The sequence below is a fragment of the Acomys minous genome (genome assembly GCF_964271855.1).
Source record: "Acomys minous genome assembly, chromosome: 16".
NCBI classification, from domain to species: Eukaryota; Metazoa; Chordata; class Mammalia; order Rodentia; family Muridae; genus Acomys; species Acomys minous.
In genome coordinates, this window is record NC_140498.1 from 66,603,307 (window position 1) to 66,621,817 (window position 18,511).

At 52.6% G+C, this 18,511-nt stretch overlaps 1 protein-coding gene across 1 annotated transcript in view; it reads left to right on the top strand.

The window, feature by feature from the left end:
• Positions 1-18,511, top strand: part of RADIL (Rap associating with DIL domain) — a 67,923-nt gene that overhangs the window by 38,253 nt on the left and 11,159 nt on the right. Inside the window, exons 3-6 of the mRNA XM_084763896.1 lie at positions 6,733-6,980; positions 8,120-8,749; positions 10,349-10,386; positions 17,752-17,912. Of these exons, the coding sequence (XP_084620022.1) occupies positions 6,733-6,980; positions 8,120-8,749; positions 10,349-10,386; positions 17,752-17,912 (1,077 nt within the window). The remainder of the gene's footprint in view (positions 1-6,732; positions 6,981-8,119; positions 8,750-10,348; positions 10,387-17,751; positions 17,913-18,511) is intronic.

An 18,511-nucleotide genomic window follows, 5' to 3' on the forward strand; every position in this document is an offset into this window, starting at 1 on the left:
GCTTGAGTGACAGCGCTCCGTGTGTGTGTGTGTGTGTGTGTGTGTGTGTGTGTGTGTGTGTGTGTGGTTTTTTTGTTTTGTTTTGTTTGCTGACTTAGAAAAGGGTACTCCACCGGCTGGGAGACTCCTCACACACAGATGAGTCAGACTCGAGGATCCACAGCAGCTGTGGCTGCTTCCCTAACGCTAGAAAAACCCCAGCACAGGAACCCCACACCACACATCCAGCAGCACGGTCGCCTTGTCTGAGTCTAGGGCACTGGGCAGGGAACACTGCAGTACTTCCTGGTCATGCTGTTTCTAACCACAGAGCCAGGGTGGGATGAACAAACAACAGGATCAGGGTGAGAGACCCACAGAGTGACTTCATGAGGGAAGTAAGTGACGTGCAGGAAGAGCTGTGTTGTGCTTTCCAGAGCTCTCTGAAGCAAGGGCTGACCCATGATGGCAGCTCTGATGATAGTGACGAGCTCTTGTCTGTGATGTCCCACCCCTGTTCCACTCTTTTTACCAAGAGGGCCGCGTTAGCCGCCACCTTCTGTGGAAGGGGAGGAGGCTAGCTGTAGGAAAGATGGAGAGGTGGCCAGCTTGACACTCCTGGAGCCCTCCTGTGGGAGAACTCTGTCTCCACACTACTGCCCCAGCTGTACTTGGCACCTTTCTGTTCCATTCTGAGTTCCAGTGCCAAAAGCATTGCTTCCTCCCAACCCCAGCTGCTTGCTCAGGTGTTTCCTCTGGGAGACCTGCAGAGCTGTGTGGGTAGACATGCCCTGGACGCCTGTGTTCAGGGACACACGTGCTTATGGAACACACTGGCTCATGTTCATTTTGCTCCTGGATCTGGGAAACATGTGTTAGCATATGCCAGGCCAGGGGCAAGGAGGGTCTCTAAGCATGTCCTTGTGTGGAAAACAACGGTCTCTGAACACCCTGAAGAGGACACACCGAGGACTCGAATGTCTGTCAGATGGACAGTGGATGTGGTTTTGTGGACAGCAGAGATCCCTGAGTGTGTACTCAAAGGGGAAGGCTTATGTGTGTGTGAGGTAAGAGTCTCACTGTGGCCCTGCCTGGCCTAGAGCACTCTATGTAGACCAGTCTAACCTTGAACTCTCAGAGATCTACCTGCCTCTGCCTCCTGAGTGCTGGAATTTCATCTCCATACCCAGCTGAAAATATTCTTTATATTTATTTATTCATTTAATTGTGTGTGTGTGTGTGTGTGTGTGTGTGTGTGTGTGTGTGTGTGTGTGTATTCCCACTCAAGCACATGCCTTGGCACACATGTTGAGGTCAAAGGACAGCTTGTGGGAGTGGGTTCTCCCCTTCCACCTTGTGGGTCCTGGGGATCAAATTCAGATTTGTCAGGCTTGGTGGGAACTGTTCTTACCCACCAAGCCACCTCCGTGGCCCAGGCTCCTGCTTTGAACATTTGTTCCCACTGGGGGATCTGTCCTCATCGTCGTCATTGTCATCCTCCTCCTCCTCGTCCTCCTCCTCGTCCTCCTCTTCTTGTTTGGTTGGTTTTGGTTTTTCCTTTCCTTTTTTTTTTTTTTTTTTTTTTTTTTGGTTTTTCGAGGCAGGGTTTCTCTGTGTAGCTTTAGCTGTCCTGGACTCACTTTGTAGACCAGGCTGGCCTCGACCTCACAGAGATCTGCCTGCCTCTGCCTCCCGAGTGCTGGGATGAAAGGTGTGCGCCACCACTGCCCAGCAGTTTTGGTTTTTCCAGACAAGGTTTTTCTGTGTAGTCTTGGCAGTCCTGGACTCACTCTGTAGATCAGACTGGCCTCAAACTCACAGCAATCCGCCTGCCTCTGCCTCCCGAATGCTGGGATTCCAGGCGTGCGCCACCACACCTGGCTTGTGGATCTGTTTTCAAGGCTGCAGAACCCTTAGGAGGCCGAGCTGGGCTGGCTGAAGGAGGTCAGTAGGGACAGGCTTTGAAGGTTGTGCCCATCCCTGGTCTGGCTTGTGTTCTATGCTTCCTAGTCCTCAGCCACATGAACTGCTGCTGCTTCCTGCTCCACCCCCAAGGATCTAGCTGCTTGTTGTACTGTGCTCAACCCATCATTGATTTCTGGTCCATGGTGTATTACAAACCTCTAGAACTGTGAACCAAAACAAACAAACAAGCAAACAAACAAAACCCCCAAACCCAAATTCCCATCCTTAAAGCTGCTTGTGTGTCAGATATTTTGGTCAGACATGGCAGCAGCTGATACCCCAGGCGTCCCTGAGGTCTTAAGAGTGATAGCCTCTGATTGACATGAACTCAGCTACACCAGAGTAGGAGATGAGAGCCATGCCTGGCACCATTACTGAGGCAGAGGAACGGAAGAGGTGGCTGTGCCCCTTGCCATCCTCTTTCACACATGGCAAGGCCTGGCATCCTTACCTGTGATGAGTAGTTTTCCACCCAAAACCGCCGTCTTAGGAAAGGCTTTGAACCAACTCTTACCGGGTTGCCTTGTCTAGAGTGAGGATGTGGGAAATGGTAGCTTCTTCTGAAGTTGTTCACAGTGTTTCTCTCACATTGGCAAAATCCCCTGGTTGGCTGTAGGTGGCACCTGGAGTGACCTTGTTCTTGGCCATGGCATGAGCTGTGTATGACCCTAGGTCATATGCCCATTTGGCTGCTAACTCCCCAAGCTCCTCCTAGGTCATGTGACACCAGTCTGTCTGAGCACTTTAGCAGCTTCAGATATGTACAGCCACCCTGCCAAGTGATGTTCTCCAAAGCTTTAGGACTGGCTAGGAAAGATACTAGCCTGTGCTGGCCTCTGCTGGCCTTCAGCCCAGAGGCTACATGGGGACGTCACTGGTCAGGGCTGGACCTGAGTTGATATGTAAGTAATGGAGCTCCTGGGTCCAGTGGATCTGTGTCCACAGCTGTTCCCAAGGATTCAGGCACTCAAAGGTCCTCAGAATCGGTCCCCCATCCCGATGGTTTGGGCCCTTGCCTTCTGTGGCCTTGTCTTGAGGCATGGACATATCAGAAAGTCCCATGCAAGCAAGATGCCTTCAGAACAGTAAGAATTCATGACGCTGGCCGGGCGTGGTGGCGCACGCCTTTAATCCCAGCACTCGGGAGGCAGAGGCGGGCGGATCGCTGTGAGTTCAAGGCCAGCCTGGTCTACAAAGTGAGTCCAGGACAGCCAAGGCTACAGAGAGACCCTGTCTCGAAAAACCAAAAAAAAAAAAAAAAAAAAAAAAAAGAATTCATGATGCTTGTTTGAAGAAGAGCTTTTAAGAGTAAAGAAAAAGCCAAGCATTACACACAGTTGTGTAGTACTAGTTTTCAGGAGCCCGAGTTAGGAGTTCCAGGCTGGTCTGCACTGTGTGAGGAGACCTTGTCTCAGAAAACTAAAAGCTAAAAAGAAAAATAGGAATTAGTTATATTTAACTGACACCTGGGTACCTGCCTCCCAGAGATGCCACATTTGTTTAGAATCTTGAAGATAAAGCCAGGCATAGAGGTGTGGGTTTGTGACAGCTCTGGGGAAGCTCTTACAGCTATCCTCAAAACACAGCAAGATGGGGGCCAAGGAGCCAGCCAGTCAGTAAAGCGCTTGTCTTACAAGCGTGAGGACTTAAGCCATGATTCCCCATTTTAAAACAGCCAGGTGGCCGAGCCTTTAATCCTAGCACTTGGGAGGCAGAGGCAGGTGGATCTCTGTGAGTTCAAGGCCAGCCTGGTCTACAAAGGAAATCCAGGACAGCCAAGGCTAACACAGAGAAAACCTGTCTCAAAAAAAAAAACCAAAGCCAACAACAACAACAAAAACCCCATCCAGATGTGGTGGCATCCACCTGTCACCCCAGTGCTGAGAGGCCAGGGACTTGCTGGCCAGATGCCTAGCCTGTGTGGCAAGTTCCAGGCTAGTGAGAGACTGTTAAAGACAAGGTAGGGCCAGTGAGATGGCTCAGTGGGTACAGGTGCTTGCTGCCAAGCCTGATAAGCTGAGTGTGATCTCTGGGACCCGCATGAAGGAACTTGCTTCACAGAGCCAAACTCTTTTTTTTTTTTTTGGTTTTTCGAGACAGGGTTTCTCTGTGTTGCCTTGGCTGTCCTGGACTTGCTTTGTAGACCAGGCTGGCCTCGAACTCACAGCAATCCGCCTGCCTCTGCCTCCCGAGTGCTGAGATTAAAGGCGTGCGCCACCACGCCCGGCATAGAGCCAAACTCTTGATCTCTGTGTTTGTGCTCATTGCATGGACACACACACACACACACACACACACACACACACACACACACACACACACACACAGAGAGAGAGAGAGAGAGAGAGAGAGACCACCCTTCCAGAATAAATAAATACATACATAAAGAGTGATGTGGATAAAGTATGCACGTTGTACACCAGGCTTCCTATTAAACCAGCATACCCATCAGAGCCTTCATTTTTGTCTCACCTGTGAGCTCAGCCATACTGGGAGTCCACTGGGGCCTTTCCTGTCTTAAGAGACAGCCCTGTGTGCACTTCTTCACAGACCAGGAGTCATATTTGGGCTCCCACAGGGCTTATAAACTGCTAAGCCATGGCATTGGGCCACACATCTCCCCTGCCAGTTGTTCTTCCTGCTGTACCCTGAAGTGTCGTCTGCAGTATCTGCACACTGAGCCTTAGTCTCCTTTGGGTGGGGCTGGTGTAGGGTACGTGTCCGTCATAGCAGGTGACAGAGAAGGAGGACGGCATGAGATTATTGTCAACCCTGTGTGCCCATGGCTCTGTGTGTGTCACTAGTGTAAGCTGCTGCTGTGGCTGCTGCCCAGCCTTTCCTGTCCAGGCTCCTGTGTGCATCCTGGTGAGCTTGGGTACATAGCTGACCACTGCCACCAGAACAGAAGCCTGGTCCCTCATCCCAGGCCCATTAAGCCTAGCCAGGATGAAGGACGGGGGCCTGAGGGGGGAGGACATGGGGGGCCTGATTGACATCGACATTGACAATCAGGTTAGACAGGCCTGCGTTAGGAGGGGGCACATGCAAAAGGGTAATGCTGTCTTTTTTCAAAATGACAGGATTGCCATCAGCTGTGTCTCATGTGGGACACCCTGACATGGAACCTCAGGGCCTCTGGGCGCCCTGAGAAACAAAAGAGGAGAGGGCCACATTCAACTCCAGTGCTTCTCCGCAGTGCCAGAACTTCCGGGATATCCCCCAGGAAATTCCTCCTCTCCCACCACCCGGCCCTGGATCGGGGAACGATTTGCGGGAGGATGTCATTTTGGACCTTGTTTTCTTCTTTCAGACCTGGCTCCGCGGTTGTTCAATGAGGCCAAGCTGAGCAGCTGGTGTTCTTTACAGCCTGGGGGCAGGGCAGGGCAAGGCAGGACAGGGGGCTCCGGCCCCACCTGCTGGGCACCTGTCTCTTGCTGGGCTGGCCAGATGGGCTCTGCAGCAGGCGGAGCAGCCTCAGAGCCTGGCACTGCGGCTGGCCAGCCTCCATCCTGCAGCCCCGGCCCCCTGCGGGCTGCAGATGCGCAGGCAGCCTTCTGCAAGGAAGGGCAGAGCTCAGAGCTCAGCCACCAGCTCCCGGTAAGGTGCACAGAGCAGCCCGCTCCTGGCCTCCCTTCTGTTCCATTTGTAATGGCTGGAAGAAAGGATTGCCGCAGACAGGGACAAAGCTGCGTGGAGGGGACTCAGCAGAGGGCTCAGGGAAGAAAGCTCCAGGGTCAGCTGGGAACACTGAACTGTGTCCCCAGGGTTCCATCCATCCTGCTGGGAGCTTTCCCAGCAGTGTACTCTCGAGAGCATTTCCTGTATTTGAGAGCACGAGGCTTTTAAAGTGTTTCATGGAGTGTAATGTTATTTCCCAGCAGCGTATGAATATCTTATTGTGCAGAGCTGGGAACACATATGCGTGTGTTTTTGTTTCTGTACTTGCATGTTGCACATGGGAGTGTGAAGTGCAGGGCGTGTGTGTGTGTGTGTGTGTGTGTGTGTGTGTGTGTGTGTGTGGCTGCACGAGTATGTGTGTTTAATTGTGTGTGTGTTACATTGGTTTGTGCATGTATGTGTCCTGTGTGCATGTATTTTTATGTACATTTTTACATGTACTTCTATGTGTATGTGTATTTATACATTTGTGTGAGTATGTATATTTGGGTGCATGTATACTTGGGTGCACTTGTGCTCGAATGTGTGTTCATATGTGTGCTCCTCCTACTCTGGCCTTTCGGGATCCATGGTGGCCTCCTGGTGGCAGCCATGCTGTGGCAGAAGCAGACTGGCATCTTGACCCATTCTACCTTGTAAAGTGACTGACTGCCCTCATCACTTGTAGCCAGAATACCCTGTCCCCAGAGAGTTTCCTCTGACACACAAGGGCTTGGAGGGACAGGGCAGGTGTGTCAGAGTCTGGGTTCCTGCTGACATGGTGAGCCTGTATGAGCAGTGCTGTGATGGGGGGGCATGTTTTATGGGGTTGGTTGGTGATGGGGAGCCATGGTGCAGGCTAAGAGACATGGAGGTCACCTCTGAGCCACAAGGCTACCTGCTCTGGGACTGCCTGTTGGGACAGGGCTTTCTGGGGCCTCCTTGCCATCACAGCAATGTCTAAACTTTCAAAGGACATGGGCATTGGCCAAAGGCCTTAGGCCCCCATCAGATCCTTTGACAGAATAATGACATGTGTCTAAGTGACCCAGTGAGACTCAGAGTCTGGACTATCTGAGCAGTGGCTTGTGACAGATCTCTGACCACTTTCCATCACTCATTCTGTTCCAGGGATAAACGCCCAAGCCCGGAGGCTACAGCGTATCCGCGCCAAAGGAACCCCAGCCCTCACCTCTGAGGCTGCCCAAAGCTCTCCACCGGCCCTGCTGCGCCGTACAGTCAGCGAGACCAGCCTAAGTCCAGCACCTACGCTACCTGACGCTGCCCAGAGCCCCGAGGAGCCCGTCTCTGACACCATGCGTTACTCACTGTACCAGTGCCCACACCTGCTGCTGTTGCAGGGCTACAGCCAGCAGCACGTGAGCCACTCCTAGCCCCCCAACACTGCTGTCCCTCACAGCCCAAGAACTTGGAGGTCAGGCCTCATCCTACCTCCAACAGAGGCAGCTGTGGGACCTCCCCTCTGCCGAGGAGGATGCCGTGGAGGTGGGAGGTGGGGTACAAGGCCACTGCCTTTGTCCTCTGTCCAGGCATCAGCAAGAGCTGGCATTGACCTCAGGCCTCATTGGGTCTTTGTGCCAGACCACTGTCCAGCTTATATCTCAGGCCTTTGTGATAGGAGAGAGAGAGTGTGGGGAGGGAGGGGGAAAGAGAGAGAGAGAGAGAGAGAGAGAGAGAGAGAGAGAGAGAGACAGAGACAGAGACAGAGACAGAGACAGAGACAGAGACAGACAGAGAGACAGAGAGACAGAGAGACAGAGAGACAGAGAGACAGAGACAGAGACAGGGAAAGAGACAGACAGACAGACAGACACCAGGGCCTCCTTGGCCAGGATGAGAGTGGGAACTGATCATAACTTAGTAGCTCTGTTGTCCGAGCTCCTCTCCTCCACGCCCCCCTTCTCCTTTTGGGGACAGTGTCTTCCTATGTAGCCGGGGCTGGTATGAAACCCACTATGTCATCCAGACAGGCCTTAGACCTGCTCCTTCTGCCTCAGCTTCCTCCCTAGAGGGAAGGATGATTGGCCTGTGCTAGCAGACTCAGTCCCCAGAGCCATTTTTTACTTCTTTCTCTGGGTCCCGAGGAGCTAGCCTTTGGTGACTTCCTACTGTCACTTAGTCTTTCCTTTGCCTGTTCTGGCTCTCTTCTCTGGGCCTTTCACAACATCCATTGGGGCTCCTGGACTCAGTCTTGAGATGCCCTGTGCTGAGCTGAGAGCTGAGAAGCGGGGCTACACTGTCTTCCCGGTGACTTGGGGAGGTGTGCAGCTCTTAGCTCGTGGGTGTCAGACTAAGCACTGCCCTCATCTCTTGATGGGCCTCTTAAGTGTACAGAAGCAGTGCCTTGTGGGACAGGCTGGGATGACCAGGGAAGGGTTAACATGGTGAAGTAAATGACTTTGAGGTGGGTAGCCAGCTGCAGGAACAGGGACACTGCTCTGCTGTCGCTGACAGGACTAGTGTCCTACCTGCCCTAAGTCGCCTGTCTGCTCTTTAGGACAGCCTGGTGTACGTGCTCAGCCGGGAGCGGCACACAGTGGGCCAGCGCACACCCTCTAGCAAACCCAGTATCAGCCTGTCTGCCCCAGACATCCTGCCCTTGCACTGTACCATTCGCCGTCACCAGGCCCCCGAAGGTGGCCAGGCCGGGACCAGGCTAGTGTTGGAGCCCATCGCAGGGGCGCCGGTTTCAGTCAACTTCTCCGAAGTGGGAAGGAATCCTGTGGTGCTACAACATGGCGACCTGCTCTCCCTGGGTCTCTACTACCTGCTGCTGTTCAAGGACCCCGGGCAGGCACAGCCACTGCCCGCCTGTGCCCTTGCCCGCCTCGGGGCGGCACCACAGAGCTGTAGGATGTGTGGTGCGATGCTCAGAGCCCGCGGGGCCGCTTCCTTGCCTGCTGCTGTAGTCCGCCGGCGGTCACTGCTCCTGGAGTTTGAGCCCGATGTGGAGGACACACTGCTGCAGCGGATCATGACGCTCATCGAGCCTGGGGGCGATGACCACAAGCTGACACCCGCCTTCCTCCTCTGCCTCTGCATCCAGCACTCTGCCACTCGCTTTCAGCCGGGTACCTTCAGGCACCTCCTGCTCAAGATCTCCAAGAGGGTCCGAGACACCGTCTGGGTGCGTGAGGGTGATGGCCTGTGTCTTGACAGGGTGTTGCTAGATGGCTGGGTGCTGCCTGCCGGGACTGAAGGCCTGCTACTGCTCTGATGTCTCCACAGTGAGGGCAGGCTGGGGAAAGGGCTGGCCTCACCATGGCCACCTCCCTACTCAGCAGACTGCTAGGCTGGCATTATAGGCCTCAGTGTAGCCTTTTGCCTTCACAGTGAGTGGGTGTAGAATTCCTCACTGGGGGGGCCAGTCCTGTATATCTCACACGATACTTAGCAGTGACCATGGCCTTTCCCACTAGGGGCTGTCCCCATCCTGGCCACACACAGAAAGGATTCTTCCCACAAAGGCTCGACAGTGCCACCTGTTGGGCTGGGCAAGCAAAAGCGTTGGACTAGGCTGCCTGGGGTGGCCCAAGGTCTCAGCCTCTTTGCTGGCTCCTGCCCTGAAGGTGACTGGACTCCTAGGAACCAGAAGGGTCTCTGTTGCTGAGAGCCGTTAGAGGCCTTCAAGAATCTTGACTTGACTTTTCTCATTGCATCTCTGTCATCTCGGGATGCAGGGCCAGAGAGGAGTGGATCCTAGGGCCAGTCAGTCTAGTGAAAGCAGCTCTAGCTGCAGTGAGAGACCCAGCCTCTAAGTAAAGAAGCAAATAAGGTAGAGAGTAATAAAGGGGGGAAGGGAGGGAGAGAGAGAGAGAGAGACAGAGAGAAAGAATGTGAGTGATTTAAAAGTAAAGATTAGAAAAAGAAATATGTCCAGGCATAGTGGCACATGCTTTTAATCCCAGTATTTGGGAGGCAGAGACAGGCAGATCTTCATGATTTGTAGTCCAGCCTGGTCTACATAATGAGTTCTATTACAGCCAAGGTACACAGAGAGACTCAGTCTCAAAAACAACTCCCCCCACCAAAAAAAAAAAAAAAAAGAAAGAAAGAAAAGAAAAGAAAAAAAAGAAAGAAAAGAAATAAATAAGAGTCCTTAATCTAGAAAATATGACCTTCTTAAAAATTTATTTTTAAATTATTATTATTATTATTATTTTAATTATTTTTGTTTGTGTATTTGTTTGTTTGAGACAAGGTTTCATAGCCCGGCCTGGCCCTCATCTCCCAAGTGGGAGTGCTGGGTTTACGGGTGTGCGTTTCTCTGCCAGCTGCTGCCTCGGGCATAATGTCTTTGGTGCTGGGAGTCATATTCTGCCCACACACCCACCATCCTTGGCAGATCTGAGGGTTCTGTAGGGAAGTCCCCACTACCAGAGCCCAGTGGTGTAGGCAGCCTTGTTAACACTGAATAAACTCGAAAAGGCAGGTCAGGGTGTAGTGGCTCCACCTGTGCTGCAGCCCTCAGCCCCTGTGGTTGCCAGTCGGTATCACGTCACAGTGGGGCACGGGCAGCCCAGCTGCAGCCCTGAGAGCCCTGTAGCGGCCTGCCATTCCTTCCTTCACCTTTATGTGGGCTCCAGGGATAGGACTTAGGGGCTGGGCGGCAAGTGCCCTTCCCAGCAAACCATCCCGCAGGCCCAGGATGATGTGTGTTTGACTGTATCCCAGTGCTTTTGTGTCTTTCTCACGTTTGCTTTTGTTTCACTTTCTTCCTTTATAGGAGAAAACCAAAGAGCTAGCGGAAAAGCAGGCACAGCTGTAAGTGTGGCCTAGTCCTTGCCCCTCCCTTGCAACGTCACTTCCTTGCAGGCTCCCTGGGCTTGGCTGAGGCTGAGGCAGGAGGATTGCAAGTTCAAGGTTTGCCTGGGCTACAAAGTGAGTACAAGGCCAGCCTGGGCAACTAACTCAGATCCTGTCTCAAAATGTTTGCCTTAAAAAGTAAAATAGGGCTGTGGATATAGCTGAGTGGTAGAGCTCCCGCCTAGACTCTCCCTTTGAGGGCTGGGAGTGCAAGTGAGCGTAGAGCACCTGCCTAGGACACCACGGTGACCTGAAGGAGTGGGTCAGCATAGGTCACTTGCCTAGTGTGTGTGGGGGATCGAGGCTCAGTCCTCAGTACTGAACAGCAACAAACATGCCACAAAAGACTCACCTGCTGCTCAGTGGTAGAACAATTGCCCAGCATGTGCAACCAACACACACACACACACACACACACACACACACACACACACACACACAACTCCCCACAGCGTTTTTAACACAGAAAGGTCTTTTCTGAGTCGTCCCACAGTTTATTCCCCTGGTTAAAGCACCCTAGCCCAGCTTCCATGCACAGTGCATGTGTACACTGCCGGGATTATGCATCAGTCTGCATTATCTATCATCAGACACCGAGGCCATAGCGTCTGCTCTCCGAGAATGGCAGCCTTTGCGAGAGGCCCTCTGTGCCACCTGTCAGGGTAGCAGAGGCATATACGGCGTATACACAGAGGCAGTCTGTGGACTGCAGCCGTGGCTCTTCCGCATACCAGTACTGAAAAATGATGCTCAGAAAATCGCGCCCAGGGCTAGGGTATGTGCCTTAGTCTGTAGAATGCTTGCCTGCCATGCAGGAAGCCCTGGGTGCCATCCCCAGCACCACGTATACCAGGAGTGGAGGCACATGCCTGTGATGCCAGCACTCAGAAGTGGAGGCAGGAGGATCAGAACTTCAAGGTCGCCCTTGGCTACATAGTGCATTTGAGGCTAGCCTGGGATACATGAGCGTTTTTTTTTTTAAAGGCCCCCAGACAGTACCTGCGGCATATGCAGGTGTCTGCACACACAGGTGTAGTCATGAAGCCATGCTCCCCAGCTAATGCTGCGGCTGAGTTGAAGGTGGGCTCTTGTAGCTCAGAGCAGCTAGGGACAGGACTGGCATTGGGAGATCAAGGGCTCCGCCTACTGGTAGCATGTTGCTACTTCAGAATCAGCAGCATGCTTCAGGGTTGTGCAACAACCTCCTCTTTGTACAACAGACTTTTGATTAAAAGACGCACAGAGGTCAGGACGGTGGGCTGGGATCCTGCCCTTCTCAGGGCCCACCAGGTGGAGTTGAGCGCAGGCTACCTCCCATTTCTGTCAGTGGCAGATAAGGACGCTGGCTGGAAGTGAGAGTCAGGGCCCCTGGAGTCTGCAGCTGCAGGGGGGGCCAGGTGCTGCTTCCTAGCCTGGCAGCAGTGAAAGCACAGCTTGGCAGGCCTCAGAAGAGTTGCGAAGGTATTAGTCCTCATCTCAGGACAGCCAGGCTTGAGGGGACTGAGGGAGCATGGAGATGATGGGAGAAGGTAAGCACTCCTGCTGCACTGGGCAATACAAGTCAGACTAGAACCTTCTGTGCCAGGGCCCATCTGCCAGGGCGGCCTAGGGTCTTGGCATGTATGGGCAGAAAGAAGTGTAGGTATAGGGTGGGCCCTGCCTCCCTACCGACAGAAAGAGCCAACTGCTGTTTCTGCTGTATTTCCAGAACTTTCAGAATTCTGTTCTTATCCTTATCCTTAATGCATGCTCCTGGCTTTATATATATATATTTTTTTTTCTTTTTTCTTTTTAAATTTCCCTTTCCCATAGAAAATGATGAATCACTACAAGAACACAGAACAGTATGGAACACAGCAGTCAGTCCCATAAACTCACATCTAGGCTCAGCCTGGCCACAGGCTGTCAGGTTTACGTGTCTCTTCTATGACTGAGAGTTAATGGTCCTCTGCCCTGTGGACATGGAGTCTGCTTCTTCCCATGTTCCCTGGCCTAGCAAGCGTGTACTTCTAGTCCAAGCCCTTATGTCAGGCTATGACGTGTGTGTGTTAATTTTTCATCACTGTGACAAATACAGGACAGAAACAGCTTAAGGGAGGGAAAGGTTTTTTTGGCTCATGGTTTCAGAGGGTTCAGCTAAGAGCATCCTACGGGGGTGTGGGGTGTGGGAGTGGGTGGTCGGGATGACAGCAGCAGAGCTGCTCACCTTGTGGCAGCCAGGAAGCCAGGGAAAGAAATGCCTATGCCAGCAGGCTTCCTGCTCCCCTTCCACTTTGTCCTGTGCAGGTCCCCAGCCTGTGGAGTGGTGTCACCCATATCCAGAGAGGGCCTCTGTCCCATCTTGTTGATCTTACCCCTTGGGTTTTTAAATTAGGATCTCACTGCTCAGCTCAGGCTAGGCTGGGACTCACTGTCTAGCCTAGAATTTGAGAGCTTCCTGTCTCTTCCTCCCGAGTGCTGGGATAATAGGTGTGTGCCACACTCCTGACTGTTCATCCAGCGTGCTTACCTGTGATAAGCACGCTGTTGTTGTTGTTTCTGTATACTGTACCAAGGGTCCTTTCAAAAATATACTTCCTTATATAGCTGGATTTTAGAAACTCCCTGGAGTTTAAAAGCTACCCTTAAAATATTAACTTAGGTGGCAGATGAGTTAGTTGATATGTATTTGCCACGAAGCATAAGAACTCGAATTTTGAGTTTGATAGACAGAACTCACATTAAAAAAAAAAAAGCTGTACACTGTGTCATACTTTGTAATTCTAGCACTGGAGATGGAGAAACAGATTGGCCCCCAGTGCTCACAGCCAGCCAGCCTAGCCTACTCAGTGAGCCTTAGATCCTGAGAGATCCTTTCTCTAAAAATAAAATGGACAGTGCTCCCAAGGAGCATTACTTAAGGTTGTTCTCTGAAACACACACACACACACACACACACACACACACACACACACACACACACACAATACACTCCCTACACCATGCTCATAGCCCTCCCACATGTGCCACCACCTTCCTGTTACACTTTCCACACATCCCACAAACACATCCCCACCACACACACACACACACACACACACACACACACACACAATACACTCCCTACACCATGCTCATAGCCCTCCCACATGTGCCACCACCTTCCTGTTACACTTTCCACACATCCCACAAACACATCCCCACCACACACACACACACACACACACACCACACATACACACCCTGCATAAACCTCTCACATAGATCCCATACCTCCCACATATGCCCTGCACCCCCCACATACACCCCACCTCTCGCCTCCCACATCACTCCCACACCCCACACGTCACGTCACGTACACCCTGTCCCCCCACCCCTCCTTACCCCAGTGTGTCTTTCCCTGCCTTGGCCCTTCCCTGCCTCCTGCCTCTCACTTTATTGCTTGTTTTGCTCCAGCCCCAGCCCTGTTATTTCCCTAGGCACCTTGTGCTGTAATTTGCATTTCTAATCTGTGTTTATCTCAACTTAGCCTTGTTCTTTTTCTTACTAGTGTTTGTTTTTCCCCCCTAATCATTATTTCTGGTTCCTCTCCCTCAGCATGGACTGTTTCCCTCCTGGCTGATGTCATCCTGGGGTGACTTTGTGCAGCTGTGTGGTGACCCACCTCTTTGACTTAGGGTCAGAAAAATGTGTCCATTTGCCCTGCACTGTGTGCGTGTGTGTGTGTGTGTGTGTGTGTGTGTGTGTGTGTGTGTGTGTGTGTTTCTGTGTGCATGTGTGTGCACGAGTGTGTATGTGTGTGTGGTGTGGGGCAGGGCGTGCACCTGCAGAGGTCAGAGGAGGCCGTGTCCCGCTCTCGCACTCTCTGCCTTACTCCCTTGAGATAGTGTCATACACTGAGTCTGGAACTCACTAATGTCGACAGACTGCTGGCCAGCCAGAGAGCTCCCAGCATGCTCCCTTCTTAGAGAGGCCGCCTCATGATGTGACGGGTGTTGTTGCTGCCTGCGCTGTCTGGGCAGTAAGACACATGCTGGTTAGTTCCCTCTGGGGCCTTCCCACCCATTTGACTTCCTGGAGAAATTGAGGAAGGCAATGAATTGTGAAAAAAAAAATGGCATTAGGCACTGAAGATTCAAATGAGTGTTCTTCTGACCCTGTGCAGCTCTTGCGTGTACAGGTAAAGCTGAGGTAGAGAACCAGCGACTAGATGCTGTGCAAGCTAAGTGTGGTGCTAAGCTCCGAGGCTGTGGGCTCGTTGCTTAGCAGCTAGCCCAGGAGATCTGGGCACCAGCCAGCTTTTTCCCCACCCAGGCACAGGACAGGGAGGTCACCATTGTTTGTGGACTAAAGTGAAATTAATGGCTGGGTAGAGCCTGGGACTGCAGGGGAGAGTCTGACAGCCCTGGGACAGCGGGAGAAAGGCCAGACTCTCCCTCAGGACTCCCTCACATCAGCCCCATTTAGTCCCCAGATGTTCCCATGGGCGGGACCTTTTCCTCCGGAGCCCCAGACTGGGTAGGAACATCAGCTGGTTCCCCAGTCTTCAACTTTGGTCTTCTCCAGGCACAGGCTGGGTCCTTAGGGGGCCTTATGTCTGCGTCTAGGCCTACACATCTGGATGCTCTGTGATAATGGAATAGCAGCCCCTCAGACCTCCCCCAGTGAGGAACTCGGGGACTTTTTCCTCCCATGAGGCCAGCCCAGTCAGATGTTGGGCTGATCCTTCTAAGGGAGGGAGTGCACATGGTTCCAGAGACACATACCTAAGTGGGATGTTCTGCAGTAGAGAGACACATGTGAGGAATCACCAGCTTAAGTCGTAGAGACCCAAGCTAGATGTGTGCCAAGGAGCTGTGCCAGGCATGGTGGTGCCAGCATTTGGTAAGCTGAGGCAGAAAGTTCACTAGTTCAAGGCCAGCCTGGACTACATGGCAAAATTCTGTCTCAATAAACAAACAAACAAAGCAATGAATATATGTTGGCATTTTAGTAAATTGTGAGGGCTCTAAACATGTCCTCACACAAGTCCACAGTGGGTCCCAAGAGTCTGGTTAGGACAATAAAAAGTAGGTAGATGCAAGTCACTTTGAGTGATCCACAGCAGACACCCTCTTGGGGCTGGTGTGTGAGACTAAGCAGGGAGATGGTTTGGAGTGGCTGGCCTAGAGTCTGTAAGAGCCAGGCTAGGGCCAGAAGGACATCAAGGGAAGCAGGTTCCAGCCACCGCCACTGTCCTCTGAAAAACTGGGAGGTTGCAAGCCCAGGGTGAAAGGAAACTTGCTCCTGGCTGGCTGTAAGAGGGTCTGAGCTGCCAGGTTCCTACTTGGTAGCCCTTGAGCAGTGCCTAGTTCTGGTTGCATTAAGAATGACAGTGCCTCTGTGTGGATAGCATACCAAACTGCAGAAGGGAGTGTGGGACCCAGGATGGTCCTGATCCCCTTCAGACCAGCAGGCGACCTTCAGTGACTGTGCCCGGTCTGGGATATTCTAATAGTTACCTCTAAGTCTAAAGCACGTGCTTTCTTTTCCACCCACTTTCTTTTCTCGTGCTGCTGTGGATTAAACCCAGCGCCTTTCACAACCTAGGCAGATGTTCTACCAGTGAGCTATTTTCCTCAGGCCCTCATCGGTTGTAGCTAAGTGTTCTAGTGCAGAGTCACACTCCCAACACCTCCCCTGGCGGATGCTAGCCGGGTGCTCTACCACTGAACAACACCGCAGCCCCTCACTGGGGGATTCTAGGCAGGTGCTCTACCACTGAGCCACACCCCAGCCCCTCACTGGGGGATTCTAGGCAGGGGCTCTACCACTGAGCCACACTCCAGCCCCTCACTGGGGGATTCTAGGCAGGGGCTCTACCACTGAGCCACACCCCAGCCCCTCACTGGGGGATTCTAGGCAGGAGCTCTACCACTGAGCCACACCCCCAACCCCTCACTGGGGATTCTAGGCAGGGGCTCTACCACTGAGCCACACCCCAGCCCCTCACTGGGGGATTCTAGGCAGGTGCTCTACCACTGAGCCACACCCCAGCCCCTCACTGGGGGATTCTAGGCAGGGGCTCTACCACTGAGCCACACCCCAGGCCCTCACTGGGGGATTCTAGGCAGGTGCTCTACCCCAGAGCCACACCCCAGCTCCTCACTGGGGGATTCTAGGCAGGGGCTCTACACTGAGTCACACCCTAGCCCCTCACTGGGGGATTCTAGGCAGGTGCTCTACCACTGAGCCACACCCCAGCCCCTCACTGGGGGAATTCTAGGCAGGGGCTCTACCACTGAGCCACACCCCAGACCCTCACTGGAGGATTCTAGGCAGGCGCTCTTCCACTGAGCCACACCCCAGCCCCTCACTGGGGGATTCTAGGCAGGTGCTCCACCACTGAGCCACACCCCAGCCCCTCACTGGGGGATTCTAGGCAGGTACTCTACCACTGAGCCACACCCTCACCCCTGATTTTTGCCTCTTGGTTCATTGCCTTCACACATTGTTGATGTCCTTCTCTGATCAAGTAGTATTTAACTAATCTCTCAGAATTGCCTTGTTGTTGTTTTTTTAAATTTTTCTTTTAAGATGTATTTCTTTATTATATATACAGTGTTTTGCTTGCATATGTGCCTGCATGGCAGAGAAGGGCACCAGGTCTCATTGTAGATAGTTATGAGCCACCATGTGGCTGCTGGGAATTGAACTCAGGACTTTTGGAAGAGCAGCCGGTGCTCTTAACCTCTGAGCCATCTCTCCAGCCTGAGTATTGCCTTGTTATATAATCTGTTAAGTTCCCATTTTTTTTGTCTAACACATTTATACTCAGGTTTCTTGTTCCAAAAGCTGTGGATAGTATGCCCCCTACACACTCTCTCTGCATGTGCGTATGTGTGCGGTACACAAGTGTTCTAGCATAGCTGCTCAACATCTGTTTCCAGAAGAGAAGCTGTGATGGCAACATTCTTTTTTTTTTTTTTTTTTTTTTTTTTTTTTGAGACAGGGTTTCTCTGTGTAGCCTTGGCTGTCCTGGACTCACTTTGTAGACCAGGCTGGCCTCGAACTCACAGCGGTCTGCCTTCTCTGCCTCCTGAGTACTGGGATTAAAGGTGTGTGCCACCATGCCCAGCGATGGCAACATTCTTACTAAGAGTCCTCTCTCAGTGCCCATGGCTCCCAGGGCATCCTTCACTTTAGAGTTTGGTGCCTTTAGTAGGTTCCTGACTTCTTGGGAATCGACAGCAGTATTTGCTTCTGTTAGTGTCCCATAAGGATGGCTGTCCCCATGCAGACAGGGCAGCAGACTCGGATCTTCATCTGTACCCAGAGTAAATGTTAGTCTTTTTGTCTTGGTAGGCAGGAACCCATCTCCTGGGCCAGCTTCCCCATGGCCGACCTGGTTCCTGACCTGCAGCACATCCTGTTTTGGATGTCAAACTCCATCGAACTCCTGTACTTCATCCAGCAGAAATGCCCACTGTACATGCAAAGCATGGAGGAGGAGCTGGATGTCACAGGTATGGCCTTGGGGTGCCCCCGGTCCAGCCCGTCTTCAGGCCCAGTCGGCACAGGGGTGGCTTCAGGCACATGCGCCTGCGCAGGGTGGAGGATCACACGTGAGGCCAGTGTTCGTGGTGTAGGCTGACCTGGTGCCCCTAGGGCCTGCAGTGTGACACTACCCCATGCACACCGTAGTTTCTTCTGATCTGCCTGTGGGAGGCTGAAAGTGTGCACAGGCCACCTGGAGGGAACACGTGTCATACAGTTAAGCACTGTTTGCTGCCAATCATAGCTGTAAGATGGTTACGTATGGCAGTGTCAGAGGTGGAAAAGTGGGTAGTGTTCCTTAAATTAGCATTTCCAAACCCTCAAATTCCCAAAATCCTCTGGGAGAGGTGGTTCTACTGAGGGGGCATGGGGGTGGGGAGGGGGAGTTTCATGAAGGTGGCATTGTGAGCTGGGGAAGTGGCTTGGTGGGTACAGTGCCAGCTGTAGAAGCATGAGCCCTGAGTGTCACTCAAATGAAAAGCCTTGCCATCCTCACACTCACAATTTTGGAAGACAGGAGGCTCCCTGGGGCTCACTAGCCAGCCAGCCCACCCTAAACAGTGAGCCC